Source organism: Balaenoptera borealis (genome assembly GCF_965194805.1).
Source record: "Balaenoptera borealis genome assembly, chromosome: 15".
NCBI lineage: Eukaryota > Metazoa > Chordata > Mammalia > Artiodactyla > Balaenopteridae > Balaenoptera > Balaenoptera borealis.
In genome coordinates this window covers 71653371-71674301 of record NC_138871.1, presented here as the reverse complement: position 1 = coordinate 71674301, position 20931 = coordinate 71653371, and the positions used below count along the sequence as shown (strand labels likewise).

Genomic DNA, 20931 nt, shown 5'->3' with positions numbered 1-20931 from the left:
ACCTCCCTCCAATTATTTTAGAGGAGATCCCAGGCATCATCTCATTCCATCCCTCTTTATTCCTTTAAACTTTTGTTTCCTCATTTGAAAATGGGGATTATAATAATCCCCACCTCAGAGTATTAATGTGAGGTCATGCATGTAAAGGGCCAGCACAATGTAGGAACTCAGTAAATGACAATTTATAGTATTAGATTTAAAATATAAAAATAGGAAATGTCTCTGCTACCCTCCCATCTCTCTGCCTGTGCCCTTCTTTCCTCTTGGTGACCTTTCCTTCTATCTGAGGACTCTCTCCCCTGGTCAGTACTAGGTCCAGTGCTGACATCACAAAAGGGTTAGGATGACTGCCCAGCTGTCCAGGCCTCAGGATGGGCTGGGAGCACAGGGTGCTTGAGCCCTAGGGAGGGAGCTGGAGGAAGGCAGTGGAGACACAGGAAAGAGGGATCAAAAGTACAGCAGCCTGGGAATTCCCTGGAGGCCCAGTGGTTAGGACTCTGTGCTTTCACTGCTGAGGGCTGGGGCTCAATCCCTGGTCGGGGAACTAAGATCCCACAAGCTGTGCTGTGCAGCCAGAAAAAAAAAAAAGTACAGCAGCCTTGGGAGAGACACCAGCAGACAGGGGCAAATTCTGAGCAGGTCCAAGTGGTAAGGGCAGCAGAAGATAGGAAAGAGAAAGTGGACATGGTGAGAATATCAGGCAAAGTTGGAGTCACCCTAGGAGTTCTACCAGAAACAAGTGCGTCCATCAGGAATCCTGGTTGCAGCACAGACTGACTTTGGCAAATAGAAGCAGAAAATAAATTTACTGAAGGGCTATTGGGAAGCTCTCAGAATTACTGGGGAGGCTGGAGAACCAGGCTAAGGAATTGGGGCGCAGAAACAGGCCACACATGCAGTCTGTTGAGGCCAGACAATGAGGTCATCACTGCCCTCTCCAGACACTAAAGAGATTCTGCAGCCGGCAGCAGGGCCAGCACCGGACGGGGGATACACCTAGCTCTGGGGCCCACAGGTGCCCTGGAAACCAGGTGCTCCTGCTGTACCCCACTGCCTTCTCAGTACACACCCCACTGCGCTTGCTTCTTTGGGTCCTAAGCCCCTGTGTCAGGGTTCTGGGCTGGTGCTTGAGACCGGTAGAGCCCCACTCATGTCCCCACAGCCTAGGTGTGTGTTTGGGGGTGCAGTGGGGGTGGGTGCTGGGGAGGAGAAGATAGTGGGAGGAGGGCTCTGCATACTGAAAACTCACGGTGGAGAGTTTCTTAGTCAAAGAAGGGGGTTCAAGGCTGGGCAGCCAAAGACCTGTCAAATGTCCATTACACAAGGAAGCGAGTGTGAATATGGGTGAGGGGTGGCAGACTGGCACTGGTAAGACCAAGGCAAAGAAACAGGATCTCCATGTGGCTGCCAGGGACACCAGAGCCCTGAGGTAGGGCAAAGGGTAGTGGAATGCTGGATGCACAAGCTACATGGGAGAGAGCCTCGCTTCCTCCTGGGGGTATTTTGGACAAAAGAGATGGCTGAGCTCAGATATTATCTTGGCAGTGTCTAATTCAATTGGTATGTAGCATGAGGGCTTTTGATACCCTGCGCTTCTACCCTCTCTCTGGCTCTGGGAAAGAGGTGGGGCAGCCTGCAAATAACTGGGTGCTTAGTCTGAAAAGCTGGGACCAGACAGGGCTGGGCAAGGGCTGACAAGGGACAGCTGAGAGCAGAGTACAAGCTTTGTGAACAGGCAAGTCCGTGAAGTCTGAGCTTCCGTGATCATATAAATGTGAACAAATCAATCTGCCACAAATTTTAAAATCTGTATAACTATTGTTATGCTATGTGTCAGTTAGGCATAAAAGCAAACAGCCAGAATCTGTGTTCTTTTTATCAAACCAAACCAAATATTTAGGGTTTTTTCCCCTCACTTTACTATTATTCTGATATCTATAAGGAGTATCAATATCAGTTTCCTCTATCTCCATGTACAATGTTAATCCCTTCCTCACTTTTTTTAAAGTCCTTGTTTATTTATTATTATTATTATTATTTTTGTTGTGCAAACATCACCACCATTTATTTCCAGAACATTTTTATCACCGCAAAAAGAAATCCATGCCCACTAAGCAGCTGCTCCCATTTCCCCCAGCAACCATTAATCTGCTTTGTGTTTCTGTGAAATTGCATATTCTGGATATTTCATGTAAATGGAATCACACTTTATTTCTTTTCATACATGTGAAAATAAAATATTTTCATACTTATGAATCATATAATATGGCCTTTTGTGACTGGCTTCTTTCATGTAGTGTAATGTTACGGTTCATCTGTGTTATAGCATGTATCAGTACTTTTTTCAAATAATATTTTGTTTATCCATTTGTCAGTTAATGGACATTTGTGTTGTTTCCACCTTTTAGCTATTGTGAATAGTCCTGCTAAGAACATTTATGTACAAGTTTTTGTTGAACATCTGTTTTCACTTCTTTTGGGTGTACACCCAGGAATGAAATTATGAGGTCATATGGTAATTTTATGTTAATTTACTAAGGAACTGCCAAACTGTTTTCCACAATGTCTGTACTATTTAACATTTCCACCAGCAATGAATAAGAGTTCCAATTTCTCCACATCCTTGTCAACACTTGTTATTTTCCCTTTATTATTATACCTATCCTAGTGGATGTGAAGTAGTATCTCACTGTGGTTTAAATTTGCATTTCTTAATGACTAATGATGCTGAGCATCTTTTCACATACTTGTTGGCCATTTGTATCTCTTCTTTGAAAAAATGTCTGAAAAGACATTTTCTGACATGAAATGATCTGAAGAGACACTTTTAATTTATCTATTATTAATTTATTTTTTGGCTGTTCCATGCGGCTTGTGGGATCTTAGTTCCCCAGCCAGGGACTGAACCTGGGCCATGGCAGTGAAAGCGCTGAAGCCTAACCACTGGGCCTCCAGGGAATTCCCCCTCTTGTTTTATCTCATTTTATATTTTTCCCTTCTTCCCTTCTCAATGTCCTCTCCCTCCACAGGTTCCTTCTCTAATGTTGGATGGGTGTTATTAAATACCTATGAAACTTCATAAAATATAGTTTTGCATGTTTTTAATTTACATGAATGGCATTGTACTATAAATCAGTTTGTTTCCTTTGTTTCAGTTTTCTATGTTGCTGAATGTGTAGCTAGTTAGTAGTTTAATATTGCTATAAGGTATTCAATAGCATGTGGGGTAGGCCATGGGCAGGCCTGCTACAGGTCCAATAGTACAACAGGAATTTTCTTTTCTTTTAAAGTATTATTTAAAAAAAAATATTTGTGTATATATGTATTTATTTATTTGGCTGCGCCAGGTCTTACTTGAGGCATGCTGGATCTTTGTTGCAGCATGCGGGCTCTTAGTTGTGGCATGCGGGGCCTTAGTTGTGACATGCGGGATCTAGCTCCCCGACCAGGGATCGAACCCAGGCCCCCTGCATTGGGAGCACGGAGTCTTAACCACTGGACCACCAGGGAAGTCCCCAACAGGAGTTTTCTTACATGGTAGATGGTAGACCCTTGAATGCTGACTCAGCCCCTCCCCAAGCCTAATCTTATAAAAACTTAGTCCTGACTGAACTCATTAGACAAGTTTTCTCCCTCTGAAAAGCCTGCTCTGATCACCAGAATTGGGGCATGTTTCTGTGAGGAACTAGGAAGGCATTGTTCTTTGCAAGTTTGCTAATTTATTAGTAAACTGAAGTGATAACAAACTTGACTTGGGTCTGAGTTGTCATATTAGCCAATTTTCAAACCCAAGCCAACTCTTTGTCATCTGGACTAACTCAATTTGCATCCACAATGTTTTATTTACTCATCCCCCTAGCAAAAGACACTTAGATTGATTCCAACATCTAGCTGCCACAGAGAAAGCGGTGATGAATCTATGTGAGAATTTCTCTTGGACACACCCAAGAGTGGTATTGTTGAATCACAGGCATGTATATCATTTAGTAAATATTGCTTGATTGCTTTCCAGAATGGCTGGACCAAATTGCACTCACATCAGCTATACATGAGAGTTCTTGTCTCTCTACATCCTCACCAACACTTGGTATTATCCATCTTTCTAATTTTTGCCATTCTGATGGGCAGAAAATTTTACCTTGTTTTAATTTGAATTTCTCTGATTACAAGCAAATTTGAACTTTTTAAAATATATTCTTTTCTTACATCTGTGAATTGCCTGTTCCTCTCCTTTGTCTATTTTAGATTTGTATATGTAAAATGTAATTTATATGATAATTTATTGAATGGCTTTAGTAACTTAATGGTTACAATGCAAGGTTGATCTGGAAGGCAGTTTCTTTTTTCTTTTTTTTTTTGGCCGCACCTTGCAGCTTGTGGGATCTTAGCTCCCCCACCAGAGATTGAATGCAGGCAGTGAAAGTGAGGAGTCCTAACCACTGGACCACCAGGGAATTCCCCGGGAAGGCAGTTTCTTCTCAGTCAGGTACCAAACCACCTCAGCCTTACAGAGTATCCCAACTGGCCCTTACTACTATAATAAGGTAGCCTGATCTGGGCATTTTCACAGGGTTACGTTATCAACTCAAGCACAGTGTTCAATTATGGATGCCACGTTCGAAAAGGGACATGTGCAAATCAGAAATGGTGGCACTAACAGTTATCTGAGGGTCATCTTATTTGAAGAGGGTTAGTTTGGAGCAGTTTAGAGGAAAATACCAATGCTATCTTTAAATAGTTGAAGAGTTGTCAAGTGAATATAGGGGAAGGTTTATTCTGTGTTGCTCCAAAGGACAGAATTAAAACAAATTGATGATATGACATGGAGGCACACTTAGACTCAGTATGTGGAACACTCTTCTGTCAGAAACATCCAGCCCTGCAATCAGCCTTCTTGGCGTCAGCAACCTCACTGGCAGTGTTCACACAGAGGCTGGACAGGCCATAGGTTGGTTTTGGCATTTCTTCACAGAGCAGAAATCAGTTTAGATGACTTCCAAGCTTTCTTCTAATGCAGACACAATTCAACCTAATTAATATTTATTGAGCCCCTATTACATGCAAGATACTGGGCTGGGTATTATAGGAGATACAACAGTGCTTCCTTAGATGGTTTACATTTTATGGGGGAAGAGAATAAGTATTTAATGAACCACTTGTTCTCCTGCCAGGTTCTTTGCATAGATTAGTTTAATCTTTACAATAGCTTGAATTTGGTAGCTACTGATAACCTCAGTTTCCAGATGAGGAAACTGACTTTCGGAATGCTAAGAAATGGTCTAAGATGACCCAGCTAAAATGAGACGGAACAACGATTCAAGATCAGATCACTGTGGGGACTTCCGTGGTGGTGCAGTGGTTAAGAGTCCACTTCCCAATGCAGGGGACATGGGTTCAAGCCCTGGTCCGGGAAGATCCCACATGCCGCGGAGCAACTAAGCCCGTGTGCCACAACTACTGAGCCTACGTGCCACAACTACTGAAGCCCGCGTGCCTAGAGCCCATGCTCCGCAACAAGAGAAGCCACCACAATGAGAAGCCCACACACCGCAACTTAAGAGTAGCCCCTGCTCACCGCAACTGGAGAAAGCCCGTGTGCAGCAACGAAGACCCAACACAGCCAAAAATAATTAAAAAAAAAAAAATCAGATCATTGTGACTCCATCATACCATGCCATGAGTCTACGAATTTATGTTAAGTGTAGCTTCATACTTCTTGTCTTGGCAAAGGGTCAAAGCATTCCCTGCTTGTCATTGTCTTTTTAAGTCGGATGAATCCTCTAGGTCTTGATGCTTGAGATACAGTTTTCTGGAGAGATATCTAAGTTTCTGTTCCATTGGGGTTCCAAGTCTTTCCTTGAGCAGACCTCTTTCCTCACTTTGCCAATGCTCACAGCTTGTCAGTTCCAATTCTTGTTTCTCCCAGTTTTAATCTTTCATTTCTCCTTCTGACCTATTCCTGTTCTTAGTTCAACTTCCTTTGGCACCATTTTTTGTCCAGGATGGCTTGTTGCTTTGATCATTTATAAGTATTCTAAATTTACTTGTAATTTTCTGCTTTCTTTTTCCTTATGGTGCAATTCATTGCTCCTATCTCTTAGTAATAATAGTAATCATTTATATTTGCATAGTGTTTTACACTATATAAAGTACATTTACTTGCATTATCTTATTTAATTTTTAAAAGTCTCATGAGGTACTATATTCTTTTGATGTATGAGGCTTAGTGAGGTTAAATGAATCACAGAGCTAGTCAGTAGCACGGTTGGTTTTTTTAAAATTTTTATTTATTTTTGGCTGCGTTGGGTCTTCGTTGCTGCGTGTGGGCTTTCTCTAGTTGCAGTGAGCGGGGGCTACTCTTTGTTGTGGTGCGCGGGCTTCCCATTGCGGTGGCTTCTCTTGCTGGGAGCACGGACTCTAGACACGTGGGCTTCAGTACTTGTGGTTCGCAGACTCAGTACTTGTGGCTTGCAGGCTCTAGAGCGCAGGTTCAGTATTTGTGGCGCACGGGCCCAGTTGCTCTGCGGCATGTGGGATCCTCCCGGACCAGGGCTCGAACCCGTGTCCCCTGCGTTGGCAGGCGGATTCTTAACCACTGCGCCACCAGGGAAGCCCACACAGTTGGTTCTTAAGTCTATGTTATCTGATTCCAAGTTAAGTGTTCATTCCACTATATCACAGTTGCTCCATTAGTCCTAACAGTATTTCTTGTTCATAGAAATAAACTCTAAAATGGAGTTAGGTGAGTTCTTCATGTATTTTCTAAAATTAATAAAATATTGCTCCAAAGGTATTATCTTCCCATTCACTTCTTTTGAATTTTCAATTCCACCCTCCACCCCCACCCCCAGCATCTTGAAAGTTTCTCCAAATTAGTACTGCTTTCCAGGAAAAAAAAAAAAAAGTGAATCTCTCTCTGAATTTCATTTGCTTTTTCCTTCACTAAACATGTTTTGATGTTCTGATATATTCAAGGCACTGTGCAAAGTGATGTATGCAATAGTCACAGCCCTCAAGGATATTCCAGTTTGAGAAAATAAGATATGTACATAAATGTCTTTCAGAAGATATAGAAAATGTGTCATAAGAAATGTCTAAATAAAGAGTTGTGGGAAGAAGAATATCCACATAGCTATTCACCAAAATGCTAATAGTGGTTATCTCTGGGGTAGAATTTTTAATAATTAAAATTTTTGTTTTGATTACCTGCAGGTTTTAAGTTTCTAAAAGTAAATATGTATTATTTGTGGAAATGAAAAGGAGGAAACATACTTGATTTTTTAGTGCTAGGGAGTTCAAAGGAGGAACAAGTTCCTTCCTAGAGAGTGTGCTGGGGAAGACAGGCTATGGTGAGGACATTTAAGTTGAAGGGATGTAGGTGGGGTGAGGAGCAGCGTGCATTCTGCATGGAGAGAACCACAGTAAACTAAGCATGAAATCAAGAAGATACAGAGTAACTGTGAGAAAGATGAGTAGTTCAGCCTGTCTAGAGACTAGTATGTGGAAGATAGATAGGGTAGGAAATAAAGTTCGTTGGCTGGGGCCTGAAGCTCCTTAAATGCCAGGTGAGGAGGCCAGCATTTCAGAACTGAGATATTCCTGGAGATTAGAACAAACACATCCAATGTGCTGGGGAAGGCTCATGGGCCAGTAATTCTCAAACAGGAGGTAGGACTAAATCAAGATATGAAGGCAGAGCAGAATATTGGCAGGCTATGGTGATAAGAACAGTGGGTGGTAGCCTCTGGGCAATCAGTACTTAGCATCAGGAAGGTCAAACAAAGACCTTCCTCTAAGAAGGCCTTGGGGAAGAATGAGAGTGTGAACACAGGAACTAGGCAGTAGTAAATAGGCAAAGTCCCAGGAACTGGAGGGGTAGGTTTTACAGCAAGGTGATGACTTAGCAGTGGGGCTGCCATTCAAGGGAAGACGTCATTCTCTTTTTAAAAAAAAAAATTAATTAATTAATTAATTAATTTTTGGCTGCGTTGGGTCTTCGTTGCTGCACGCGGGCTTTCTCTAGTTGCGGCGAGCGGGGGCTACTCTTTGTTGCGGTGTGCGGGCTTCTCATCGCAGTGGCTTCTCTTGTTGTGGAGCGCGGGCTCTACATGTGCGGGCTTCAGTAGTCATGGCACGCGGGCTCAGCAGTTGTGGCTCACAGGCTCTAGAGCGCAGACTCAGTAGTTGTGGCACACGGGCTTAGTTGTTCCGCGGCATGTGGGATCTTCCCGGACCAGGGATCAAACCCATGTCCCCTGCATTGGCAGGCAGATTCTTAACAACTGTGCCACCAGGGAAGTCCCTGGGAAGACTTCATTCTTAACACGAACAGAGAGAGCAAGGGGCAGGGAGATTAAAGAGGAAGAAATCAGGGAGACAGACTGGAAAATGTATGTGGGAAGAATGATAAAGACAATCCTGAGTCAGTATCTTTTCACGCAGGGATTTCTTACATCTTGTAGAGGCAGGTCCTGAAAGTTGAAGCTGAAGACTGGACCCATGAGCTGGCCAGCTGTGCACTTTCTAGAAAAATATAGAGACAATACCTTAATTACTGGTATGAACATATAAATATACCTATTTTCTTTCTTGGCTTTGCAAATATTTGGACTAGATTCTGTACAGAGCAATTTTTAAAAACAGGTATAAGCCCCAAGCTACTACTAAATTGGCATTTTCACTGTTTCAGTTATTATCAAATATTACTTTGCAACTCTAGGTTTACCTTTAGGCCTACATAGACTCCCATTTTATTCTTATTTTCTAGAGTCAGAGATCATGCCTGATCACTCTAGTGGCCTTCAGTGGGAGACAGGGCTTGAGGCTTAGGCCTCACTGCAGCAAAACCTTTAATTAATTTTAGGGAAGCCAAACGTTAAGTACTGGCTGAGCCTCCCAATTCTCACCTTCTTGCAGTATGATGTCCTGTAGAGGTGTTCTTCCCTTTTCCCTTGCGCATATAGTGGCCGGCTCTGCCACTGCCAGTGTGACCTCTGGCGAGTCCCTAACCTCCCTGTGACCTCTGGCAAGTCCCTAACCTCCCTGAGCCTTAGACTCATCTGTAAATTATGTGCAGGAGTTGAATTATGACTTAAAAGATATTACAGCTCTAAACTTCTAGGATCCTGATCCAATACTAAATAAACTTCGTTAATAGTATAATTAATTACTAAAGTTCCAGAATATTGAGTGCATGGAGAAAAGGCTCTAACTGATAAAACTGTTGGAAACAACTGGGATAAACAAAGAAATTTTTTTTTTTTTTTTAAGAAATTCACGTTCTTTTATTTATTTATTTATGACTGTGTTGACTCTTCGTTTCTGTGTGAGGGCTTTCCCTAGTTGCGGCAAGTGGGGACCACTCTTCATCGCGGTGCGCGGGCCTCTCACCATCGCGGCCTCTCTTGTTGCGGAGCACAGGCTCCAGACGCGCAGGCTCAGCAATTGTGGCTCACGGGCCCAGTTGCTCCGCGGCATGTGGGATCCTCCCAGACCAGGACTCGAACCCGTGTCCCCTGCATTGGCAGGCAGATTCTCAACCACTGCGCCACCAGGGAAGCCCAAACAAAGAAATTTTAAAAAAATTATTTTTCATTTTTAGTTGCCCATTGTCCCCAACATTTATGTAGTGGAACTAATTAGGATTTCTATGTTTAAAAATCATAACTTTCGGGCTTCCCTGGTGGCGCAGTGGTTGAGAATCTGCCTGCCAATGCAGGGCACACGGGTTCGAGCCCTGGTCTGGGAAGATCCCACATGCCGCAGAGCAACTGGGCCCGTGAGCCACAATTACTGAGCCTGCGCGTCTGGAGCCCGTGCTCCGCAACAAGAGAGGCCGCGATAGTGAGAGGCCCGCGCACCGTGATGAAGAGTGGCCCCTGCTTGCCACAACTAGAGAAAGCCCTCGCACAGAAACGAAGACCCAACACAGCCATAAATAAATAAATAAATAAGTTAAAAAAAAAAAAATCATAACTTTCTAAAATGCTTCACAACATTGGGGCTTGAGTTAATCGTAGTTCTTTTGAAAGGGAGAATCATATTAATACTGATGATTTTCCTGAATGTTATAACTCTGAATTGATGACAAACCTGTGAAGCACTGACCATAGCTCATTTTGTGATTTGCATGGCTAGGCTATTTTAGAATTGTGGCATTATTCCTAATAAGACATTCCCAATTGGAGAAAGAATGATTCATAGAGGATAAGGTTTAAATGACAAGAGCAATCCCAGAAACAAACTGGAGAGTGAGATTAAAGAAGACAGGCATCTTCAGAAACGAAGCTTTAGGGGTAGCTGGAAAAGAAGAATGTAAGACAGGTCTTCAAAGAACGGGAGACTGAAATACGATTACCCTACTGCCTAAAGACTAATTTTAATTACATATTAAATACACAAACATTTTGGTGGTGGTGGGGTGTAAAAATGCAGTTTTTACTTCTCTTGCAATTCCTGTTTCTTGCTTTCCAGATGTCTCAGGGTTTTCTCCTGTATCGGGTTGAACCAGCCCACCAGGTTCAACTACTCTGCCATCACATCCTAGGTGTGCTTTGGAGCCATGACGCACACTAAGAAAGGTAGGGCAGGAGTATGAACATTTAAACTACAGAAAGGAAGAAGAAAGGGAAGGTACACCTGAGACTGATGGAAAGAGAGGGAAGGAAGAGTGCTAGGCATATGAAAAGAAAGTGCAAGGAAAAGGCAGCGGGGTTGGGGTTGGCTTCACTATCTCTCAATTTGGTACACTGGTGGTTCGATTCTGGCAGCAGGGAGGGGCCCCGCTTCCTCTGCACGGTGCTCTTGGGCTCTCCCTATTGCAAAAGGGTGGCCAAGGGCTTCCCCGGTGGCACAGTGGTTAAGAATCCGCCTGCCAATGCAGGGGACACGGGTTCGAGCCCTGGTCTGGGAAGATCCCACATGCCGCGGGGCAACTAAGCCTGTGCGCCACAACTACAGAGCCTGCGCTCTAGAGCCCCCGAGCCACAACTACTGAGCCCGCGTGCTACAACTACTGAAGCCCATGCTCCTAAAGCCTGTGCTCTGCAACAAGAGAAGCCACCGCAAAGAGAAGCCCGCGCACCGCAACGAAGAGTAGCCCCAGCTCGCCGCAACCAGAGAAAGCCTGCGTACAGCAACTAAGACCCAACGCAGCCAAAAATAAAAATAAATAATAAATAAATTAATTAATTTTAAAAGAAGTGTCCAAGTTCTGGAGCCGGTTCTCCACGTAGACCACAGCACCGGCGCTTCCACTTGGCGGGGAGGTTCGCCCTGAACCCAAGTGTTCCTCGGCCCTCTACTCCTCGCCCTGGAGGGCAGATTACATCATCCCAACTTGAGCAGCGTGGCCAGTTTTTCCCATTTCAAACTCCTGCTCTCTTGAACGCCAACTCTGGTTCCTTAAGTAAACCGGGACGGAGCTTAATGTTTCCCCCGCCCCGACTAGCCACGAGAGAGGGCACTCCAGGATGCGCCTCAGTTTAGCAAAGAGGCTATTAAATGACTCAGGGCGCTACTTTTTCTCGCATTTACGAGCTACAGCTACACAGGAACACACGGCGACCCAAGCCCTTGGCTGCGCCAAGACTCTCAGCGAAACACACGCGCCAAATGCGGCCCGAAGCATCCTCAGCTGAGCCCGGAGAGCGACCACGGGAGGAAAACAGGGGGTGTCAAGGGGCTACTCCAGCATGCCGCGCCTGCGCAGTCACTAGGCAGCGCCCCCCGCGGGGCGTGCTCATAACGCCGCGCACCCTATCAGACGGCCGCAGGGAGCGCGCCCGCGGCCTCGCCCTCTCTCGCCCCTCCCCTCTCTAGTCTCCGTCGGGCCTTAGACTGAGGCTCGGAGACCTAGAGCTCCACTCCTCACCCCCGCGGGCCCCCACACCCTCTGGCGCGCGTGCGCAGAGGCGGCCCGCAGGGCGAGGGCGCGAGGGGAGGGCGGGCGTACGTCCTTGCGTGCGTCTCAGGCAGCGCGCACGCCGGCGTGAGAGGGCACGGGGAAAAGGTGGCTCTGGCCGGGGCGGCTTGGCTTCCTGTGGCTATGTAGCTGAGCTCGTCGGCTCCGGGTCCTCCTTCGCTGCCATCGCCGCGTCCTAGCGCAGAGCGGCTGCTCGCGAGGGATACTGTCTTCACGCCCGCCGCTCTCCCTCGACGGCCGAGCTTGCTTGCTCGCCCGTGGGAGCGTCCCGGCCGAGCAGCCCTGAGGGGGGAGGGGAGGCCATTTTGTCCCGACCGACTCCCCGGAACCGGGCGGAGCGGCTGGGAGAGGCTGCGGAGCCGCGGTCGCCGCCCTCGGAGGCACCGAACGCAGCCACCGTCGGGGCTTCCTCGACGAGGCCGTTCCTAGGTCGCCCGCGCCCTCTCGAGCCCTCCTTTTTCCCACGCTTCCCCGGTCCTCCGGCCTGAGAACGCCCGAGAGAGGAGGAGTTGGCCGTAGTGAGAGGGACCGATCCCTTGGGGCCGCCGGCGGCGAGAGCCTGTGCCGCTCCTCCCAATGGCGAAGAAGACGTACGACCTGCTTTTCAAGCTGCTCCTGATCGGGGACTCGGGAGTGGGGAAGACCTGCGTCCTTTTTCGTTTTTCGGATGATGCCTTCAATACCACCTTTATTTCCACCATAGGTAAGACCTGTGGGAGGGTGGTGTGCGGTCTCTGCATCTGCAAACCGTTTCTTTTATTCCAGACATCTTGCTTCCAGTAATATACGCCTTTGTTTCAGTGATTCTGATTCCAAGCGACAGACCCAAGTTACTGTTTGAATCGGCATTGAGCTTTCTGGGGCGGGGTCTTCCCAAGCTTTGCATCCGGTCTTTTGCTTTCAAGTCTCACTCTGCTCAGTGCCTGCTGTTACAAAATATGCAGCATTAACAGCGTTCTAGAATCCTATTTCTTTAAGGGTCTGGATTGGCTTTTTCCATGTTGGTGTGGCGTTACTAGCTGTACGATATTTGTAAGGGATTTATTTTGGTGGTTGGGACTGAAGCACTAGGAGTCATTTGGTAAAGGCCTGGATTCATACTTCAGGGCAAAGAGAAGATTCCATGTGGTCTTAAAGTAAACTTGAGGATTTGTGTGAGGAATAATTAAGGTAAATTAGAAGGGAAAAGTGTGTTGCTCGGCGTTGACTAACCCATTGATGTGTCAAACAATTGGAGGCTCTTCGTGCTTGGGGTGGGACTCTCTGGCATGTTTGCTCACAGAGCTGTTCGAGACATCAACAGAAGCAGTAATCTAATGGAGACGATCAGCTTCTGTCCTCGAACCCGAAAGAATGAAGTTCTCCCTTCTGTTTTACTCTAGAATTTACAGGGAACTGTCTTGCCAGTCATAGCCTTGGGACTTATAATGTACTTTTCACCTCATGTTTCAGAATTATTTAGTGTGAAAGTAAGAGCTAAAGATTGACCTTTTAAATCGGTTTCCCGTTTAGGAAAAGAAAAGGGAACGCTCTAGGAAAGTCCCATTTGACTCTGCTGAGAAAATTTAGTGCATTAACACGAATTGTGTTAAATGGGTTGTATGTGAAATCCGTTTTTTCCCCACACACAATAAATATCTTAAAGGACACATGGTTGTCTCTGTCACTTGGGGCCCAGAACACAGCGTTTGGGCAGTGCAATGAAACCCATTTTTAAGTGTAACTAGTTTTATATTAAGATGATTTTTGAAAGAAGCAACTGTAGTCTTCTTTGAACTCTGGGAATTGTCACAATTAAGCTGACTTCAAACAGTTTATAGCATTTGGAATCGTTGATTTGGATTTCTTGTGATAAATATTTGTCAGCTACTTAATTCATTTTCATAAAACAAATTTTACTGAATTTAAATTGGGCAAGTGATCATTTTAACTAGGTTGTGATTTTACTCCCTTTTTTGGGGGGAGGGGGTCATTGTAATCATTATTTTCTGCGTGTCATACTGCTCTCTAGACCTGTCATAAATTTCACGAAACTTAGAACTTGTTCTCTGCCTGTGGGTTAGCACTTCCTACCACTATGTTTACTTTTAACATTTCCACTTTTAGCTGTATCTGGGTGGGTCAGGTAGTTAGATAGTTCAGTAAATATTTATTGAGCACCTAATGCTAGGCACTGTTTTAGGCACTGGGGATAGATAAGTGAACACAATAGACCTCTTAAGGAGCAGTCTAGTGAGGACAATCACAGTAGAGTGTGGAAAGTGCTACAGTGGGGGTGAGCATAGGAAGGAGGGGTGACTAGCCTAAATTAGGCGCTTGCATGGAGATGATGTCTAAAATGAAGTCTGAAGGACAAATAGGAATTGGACCACAGGGGTGGGATAGGGCCTTTCTGGAAAGGGGAGCATAGAATAAACCTGTAGTAAGATCAGGGATTTAATTCATGTGGTCAACTTTAACCTGTCGTTGAGAAGGGTAGGGGGTGGAGGGTAGGAAGCAAAACATTAACTCCATCTACTCTTGTCTTTTTTAATGAGTGCATACCCTCAACTAAAGCCCAATCCTGTAAGATAATGACATAATCTTCTTGTGTAGTCTTTCTTTTTTACTTTTTTTTTTTTTTTTTTGGCTGTCCCGCAAGACTTGCGGGGACCTTAGTTCCCTGACCAGGGATTGAACCTGCGCCCTCTGCAGTGAAAGCTGGGAGTCCTAACCACTGAACCGCCAGGGAATTCCCTTGTGTAGTCTTTTTACTAGGGAAAATGTGTAGTAATTTGGGATCAAACCTGCTGGGTTGGAATCCTAGTTCCACAGGTTACTAGTTATGGAACCTTGGCAAGTTAATTAATCTCTGTCTGCTTGTTTCTTCTTTAAATAGTGTTAATAATAGTACCTATCACATAAGGTCGTTGTGAGGATATTATGGGTCATTGAGAGCAAAGCACCTAGCGTGGTGCCAGGCACACTGGAGGAGCACCGTGCATGCACATTAGCTGTATATGGAACTCGTGACCCTTGTGCTGCTGAAGTGAGGCAGAACAAGGTACTTTATGGATTGAGTGCCCTGCACGCAGTGGTCGCACAGATACCTGTTAGCGCTCTGCGTAACAACTCACTTCAGATTCTGAAGCTCTCATAGTTTGATGTAAAAGTGTTTGATATGTGTGATACTTTGATATATAAGATATATTGAACAGTGTAAGCTGAGAAATGGATAAATACATGGGTGTAAAATTCTGAGTACAGCTCCAACACATTGCATGTATTAGCTCTGTGTGCAGGTTTAGAAGTCTGCTGGCATCTTACACCAGTGCATCTAAAAGAAATATAATGTAAGTCACATAGATCATATTTTTTAGTAGCCACATTTAAAAAGTAAAAGAAGTATTTAATACTATATTTTAACTCATGTTATCCAGTCTTAAAATTTTATTATGTAATCAAGATTAAAAAATAGTTGAGACATTTTACATTCTTTTTCTCCAGAGTGTATGTTATATTTACAGCTCATCTCAATTTAGATTAGGCCCATTTCAGGTGCTGAGTGTGGCTAGTGCTACCATATTGGACAGTGCATGTTTAAACAGTATAACTAGCCAGTTGGCTAATGTGCAGATGATTAGAGATACTTGGAATGAGTACTACTTTTAGGACATTTTAAATTTCATCAGTTGACTAGGATGTTTTTTTGTTTTGCTTTGCTTTTTAAAAAATTTAGAGCACTCTAATTATGAATGATACTGAAATTTGAGTTGTCACTTGATTATTAAAACCTCTTGAGGTTTGGACAGAAGTAGTTACCTTGCAGGTGTTCACTAGGGCCGAACTGCCAGTATAACGCTGGCCCTCATTATTTTAGGCACAGTCATTTCAATTACTTATTGGTTATTGATTCTTGGAAGAAATAATTTTTATAGGCTTATGGTGCTTACTTACAGTGCTTACACAGACTACCGTATTTAAATTTTTCTGTATGTTTTTCACTTCCCACACATCTATGCCAGAAATTGTGTATGATGTTTATGGTCAGATTTATTGCAGACAGAGCTGTAAAAACAAATTACTGGTATGTTCCACACTCACCAATCGCAAAGTGAATCCAAGGGCACTAGAATATAAGCTGCGCAAGGGCAGAGGGCTTTGTCTTTTTTTTTTTTAGCTGATAGATGCTAAGCACCTAGAAGAATCCCTGCATTTAATGGGTGCATGGTAAATAGTGAATGAAGGCAGGCAGACAGACAGGTAGTAAGTATAATCAGCATCCTCTAGAATTGGCTAGTTTTATTTTAACATTTCTTGTCTATCTATTTTCTGAGCATTAAATATGTGAAGTAGATTGAGGTCAGATTTTACTTAAGAAAATCAGCTGTTTGGCTAATAGAGTAATTTTAGGGTAAAACTGGTCTTGGAAATTCAGATTGTTGAAGTATTTGCTAAAGAGAGTTACTGGTTTTGGATGAGCAGATTTCATTGGTTGATTTGGCTATAACCCTGTTGGCAGTATGAGCTCAGGAAAGCATTACCCTTTCGTGATAACGGTAGTTACTTGGACTCGTCCCAAAGCAGAAATTTTTTGTAGGCTGTTATACTGAAAGTGCTATCTTTTGGTGTTGTTAATCCTCCCTCCACCCCTCGACTTCATATTACTTTTTCTGTAAGGACTGTCTTTCACTGGGAAATGGAGTCTCTGGGTTCCATGTAAAAAATTAAATTGGTAAAGACTCTTGCCTCTGGGAGGGGTATAATGAACACACCCTTTTTGTTGTCTTTCTGAGTGTTTTTACTAAGCGTTGGAAGAGTAGGATGGTTCCACTAACATGCATTTAAGAATTGGTTTATTTAATTGAAATGAGCCCATTTTATATGGAGAGGCTGCTTTTTAGAGAATTGAGCAAAACCTTTTTCATATTAAACGTGACAGGACTTTGCTGTGACACCCAGGCAGTGGCTCATGCTGCAGGAATGCCAGTGTGCCTAAAGAATTTCTTTCTTTTTAAAAAAAAAAATTTATTTATTTATTTATTTATTTTTGACTGTGCTGGGTCTTTGTTGCGGTGCGCGGGCTCCTCATTGAGGTGGCTTATCTTGTTGCAGAGGTCTGGCTCTAGGCACGCGAGCTCAGTAGTTGTGGCACGAGGGCTCGGTAGTTGTGGCTCATGGGCTCTAGAGCGCAGGCTCAGTAGTTGTGGTGCACAGGCTTACTTGCTCTGCGGCATGTGGGATCTTCCCGGACCAGGGCTCAAACCTGTGTCCCCCGCATTCCCAACCACTGCGCCACCAGGGAAGCCCGCCTAAGGAATTTCTTTCATTTGAACGTGTATTTTTTTGTTTTTTTAATTTTACACTTTATTTATTTATTTATTTTTGGCTGTGTTTGGTCTTCGTTTCTGTGCGTGGACTTTCTCTGGTTGTGGCGAGTGGGGGCCACTCTTCATCGCGGTGCGCGGGCCTCTCACTGTCGCGGCCCCTCTTGTTGCGGAGCACAGGCTCCAGACGCGCAGGCTTAGTAGTTGTGGCTCATGGGCTCAGTTGCTCCGCGGCATGTGGGATCCTCCCAGACCAGGGCTCGAACCCATGTCCGCTGCATTGGCAGGCAGACTCTCAACCACTGTGCCACCAGGGAAGCCCCTGAACGTGTATTTTTAGGATTGATTAAGAACTGTCCTGAGATTTTCCCAAAGAAGATACACAGATGGCCAGTAAACACATGAAAAGATGTTCAACATCACTAATCATTAGGGAAATGCAAATCAAAACCACTATGTGACGTTACTTCACATCCATTAGGATGACTGACATCAAAAATTAACTTTGGTAAAAAAAAAAAAAAAAGAACTTTGTCATAGACTTATCTGTTCGAGTCCCTGCTTTCAGTTCTTTTGGGTATATACCTGGAAGTGGCATTGCTAGATCATACCATAATTCTATTTTTAATATTTTGGGAAACCACCATATTGTTTTCCATAGTGGCTGCACAGCTTTATGTTCCCATAGCACTGCACCAGGGTTTTATTTCTCCACATCCTCACCAACACTTGTTATTGTCTGTTTAGCAGCATTATTCACAGTAGCCGAAAGGTGGAAACAACCCAAATGTCCATAGACCAATGAATGGATACACAAGATGTAGCATATACATATAATGTAATATTATTCAACCTTAAAAAGGAGTGAAATTCTGATAGATTTTACAACATGAATAAACACTGAAAACACTATGCTAAGTGAAACAAGCCAGACACAAATGGACAAATACTGCATCAAGTCATTTATGTGAGGTGCCTAGAATAGGTCAATTCATAGAGAAAGTAGAATAGTGGTTACCAGGGCCTGGGGACTGGGTAATGGGAAGTTATTGGCTAATGTGTACAGAATTTCAGTTAGTGGGGAATTATTGCTTAAAGGGTACAGAGTTTCAGTTTGGGAAGATGAAAAAGTTTTGGAGATGGATAGTGGTGATGGTTGCACAGCAGTGTGAATATATCTAATGCCACTGAATTGTATACTTAGAAATGGTTAACATGCGCAGAAATACAAATACTGCATGATTCCATTTATATGAGGTATTTAAAGTTGTCAAATTCATAGAAACAGAAAGTAGAATAGTAGAAAGTAGAATGATGGTCTCCCAGGGACTGGGGGGAGGGGGAAATAGGGAGTTGTTTAATGGATATAGTATAGTTTTAGTTTTATGAGATGAAGGAGTTTTGGAGATCTGTTGTGTTATCAATGCGAATACGCGTAACACTACTGCACTATACACTTAAAACTGGTTAAGTTGGTATATTTTTATGTTATGTGTTTTTTTTACTGCAATTAAAAAAATGGTTTAAGTGATCAATTTTATGTTATGTATATTTTACTACCAAAAAGCCCCCAAAAAACTCTTTACCACTTGACACAGCTCTCTAAAAGAGCATTTAATCACAGACAGCCCCTCACTGTTTCATGTGATAGCTACTGTTAACCAGTGGTCATTAAGTCAACAGGATCCTTTAAGGTACTTTCCCATGCTTTATTATTACTGGTCTGTACTTTTAGATACTGAAGGCAGGTTTGTCTTTTTGTTGTGTGTATCTACATAGATCTCCTTGGAATATTAATACAGGAAAGTACCCTGCAATGAATTTTTTTTTTTTTTTTTTTTAGCTGCGTTGGGTCTTAGTTGCTGCGCACAGGCTTTCTCTAGTTGCAGTGAGCGTGGGCAGGGGCTACACTTCATTGCGGTGAGCGGGCTTCTCATTGCAGTGGCTTCTCGTTGCAGAGCACAGGCTCTAGGCGGGCGGGCCTCAGTAGTTGTGGCTCGTGGGCTGTAGAGCACAGGCTCAGTAGTTGTGGCGCACGGGCTTTGTTGCTCCACGGCATGTAGGATCTTCCTGGACCAAGGATCGAACCCGTGTCCCCTGCATTGGCAGGTGGATTCTTATCCACTGCACCACCAGGGAAACTGAGTCAGGAAACTGATACTGATGAGGGGAAGTAACTTGCAGAAGATTATATGGCTAATTAGTGAAAGAGTTTTGACTAAAATCCACATCCAATCCTGTTCATGGCTGTGTTTCTCATCCTGAGAATTTCATTGTTTTGTTTGAAAAAATTAATGATAGGATCATTCTCCTACTCATCAATTTTAATTTGAAAAGTGGAGTTACAGTGGTTTATTGTTGTTTTGTCTTTGTTTTGACAGAAGTGGGAAAGTAACAAGTCTCAGCACCAAATACCAAGGCGTTTGTTCAGGTTACTTGTCTTTTGCAAACAGAGCATAACACAGCAGAGCTGAGCTTATAATGTTAGAAATAATTATTTTATTTTCAAGAATTATGGTGTATAATGGTATACGAGATGTGGCAAAGGAAATACTGATATTCCTGTTTGGTTTGTAAAGGGAAAGAATGATAGGAGAAATACTGTCAAACAACTTTTAACAGTACAGAGTTGCCCAGCCAGTGCTGTGATAGCAATTGTGATTAACAGAGAAATAGGGGCTTGTTGAGTTAATTTACAAATAAGAGACCATTATTTAGCACAAAATATAAATTTGTGAATAGCTAAGAGATCTGCATGGGAAGACTGCTTATGGAGATGGTTCAGTCCTAAAGGTAGAGTGTAAAAGAGCTATAGAGAGTGTTGAGACCATTGTCTGAACATAAAGACTGATAAAAGTCTTGTAAAGGTCATGGATTTGCTTCCTTCAAAGAGGTGAATATTGGGGGTTAATGGAATAAGTCCTTTAAATTTGGGTTATAAGAAAAGGAATTTGAAAAGATGGCTAGAGTAAAATTTTGGTGAAGAAAACTCATCTGAAGGTAAATCTCAAATGAGAAAAAACATTATCTTTGAAGATAGTAGTACCATATATTTTGAGTTACAAGCAAAAGTGATTGCTTGATGTTTGTCCTTCTTTCCAGAGATGAAAAATCATATTTTTGGGGAAAACAGCAACTGGTGATGGAACACTAAATTTCCAGCATGACCCAGAAACAGAGCATCCAAGGTTGTAAAACATTAGAAAATGGAAAAAACCATTATTCTGGAGACCCAAAAAGTACAATGTAGCAAAATCAGAACAGAGGACAGTATTGATTTGTTTCTTTCATATCAGTAGCAATGCTTATGCAGGCTTTTTTTAATTGACATTTTTATTAAGGCAGTTGTAGATTCACATGCAGTTGTAAAAAACAATACAGAAGGATCCCTTGTACACTTTGCCCAGTTTCTCCTAATGGTAACATTTTGTGAAACTGTAGTATAATATCACAACCAGGATATTGTCATCTGTTACAGCACACCAGTCTTACTCAAATTTCTCTAGTTTTACTTGTACTTATTTGTGTGTGTGTGTATGAAATTCACTACAATTTTGTCACTTCTGTAGGTTCATGTAGCAACCACCACAGTCAAGATACTGAACAGTTCCAAGGGACAAGGATCCCTTGTGTTCTTTTTTAACTATACCCCTTTCCTCCCTCCACCCCCCCCATTCTCTCCTCCAAAAATTTGTCCTCCAT

The 20931-nt window shown here is 43.4% G+C and overlaps 2 protein-coding genes across 4 annotated transcripts in view; one reads left to right on the top strand and one right to left on the bottom strand.

Moving 5' to 3' along the window:
* The window catches only part of LOC309611901 (uncharacterized protein), a 32814-nt gene extending 20982 nt beyond the window's left edge, over positions 1–11832 (bottom strand). The window contains exons 1-3 of the mRNA XM_082356919.1: positions 10404–11832; positions 8907–9059; positions 8454–8523 (exon numbers count right to left, since the gene is read on the bottom strand). Of these exons, the coding sequence (XP_082213045.1) occupies positions 8454–8523; positions 8907–9059 (223 nt within the window). The 5' untranslated portion in view covers positions 10404–11832. The remainder of the gene's footprint in view (positions 1–8453; positions 8524–8906; positions 9060–10403) is intronic.
* A 144-nt stretch (positions 11833–11976) lies between these two features.
* The window catches only part of RAB10 (RAB10, member RAS oncogene family), a 75838-nt gene continuing 66883 nt past the window's right edge, over positions 11977–20931 (top strand). The window contains exons 1-2 of one of the 3 annotated variants that reach the window (XM_082356917.1): positions 12488–12626; positions 20332–20417. In XM_082356917.1, the coding sequence (XP_082213043.1) occupies positions 20393–20417 (25 nt within the window). In that variant the 5' untranslated portion in view covers positions 12488–12626; positions 20332–20392. Of the gene's footprint in view, positions 12627–20331; positions 20418–20931 lie in introns of all 3 variants that reach the window. The other 2 variants (XM_082356916.1, XM_082356918.1) reach the window with 2 other exon arrangements.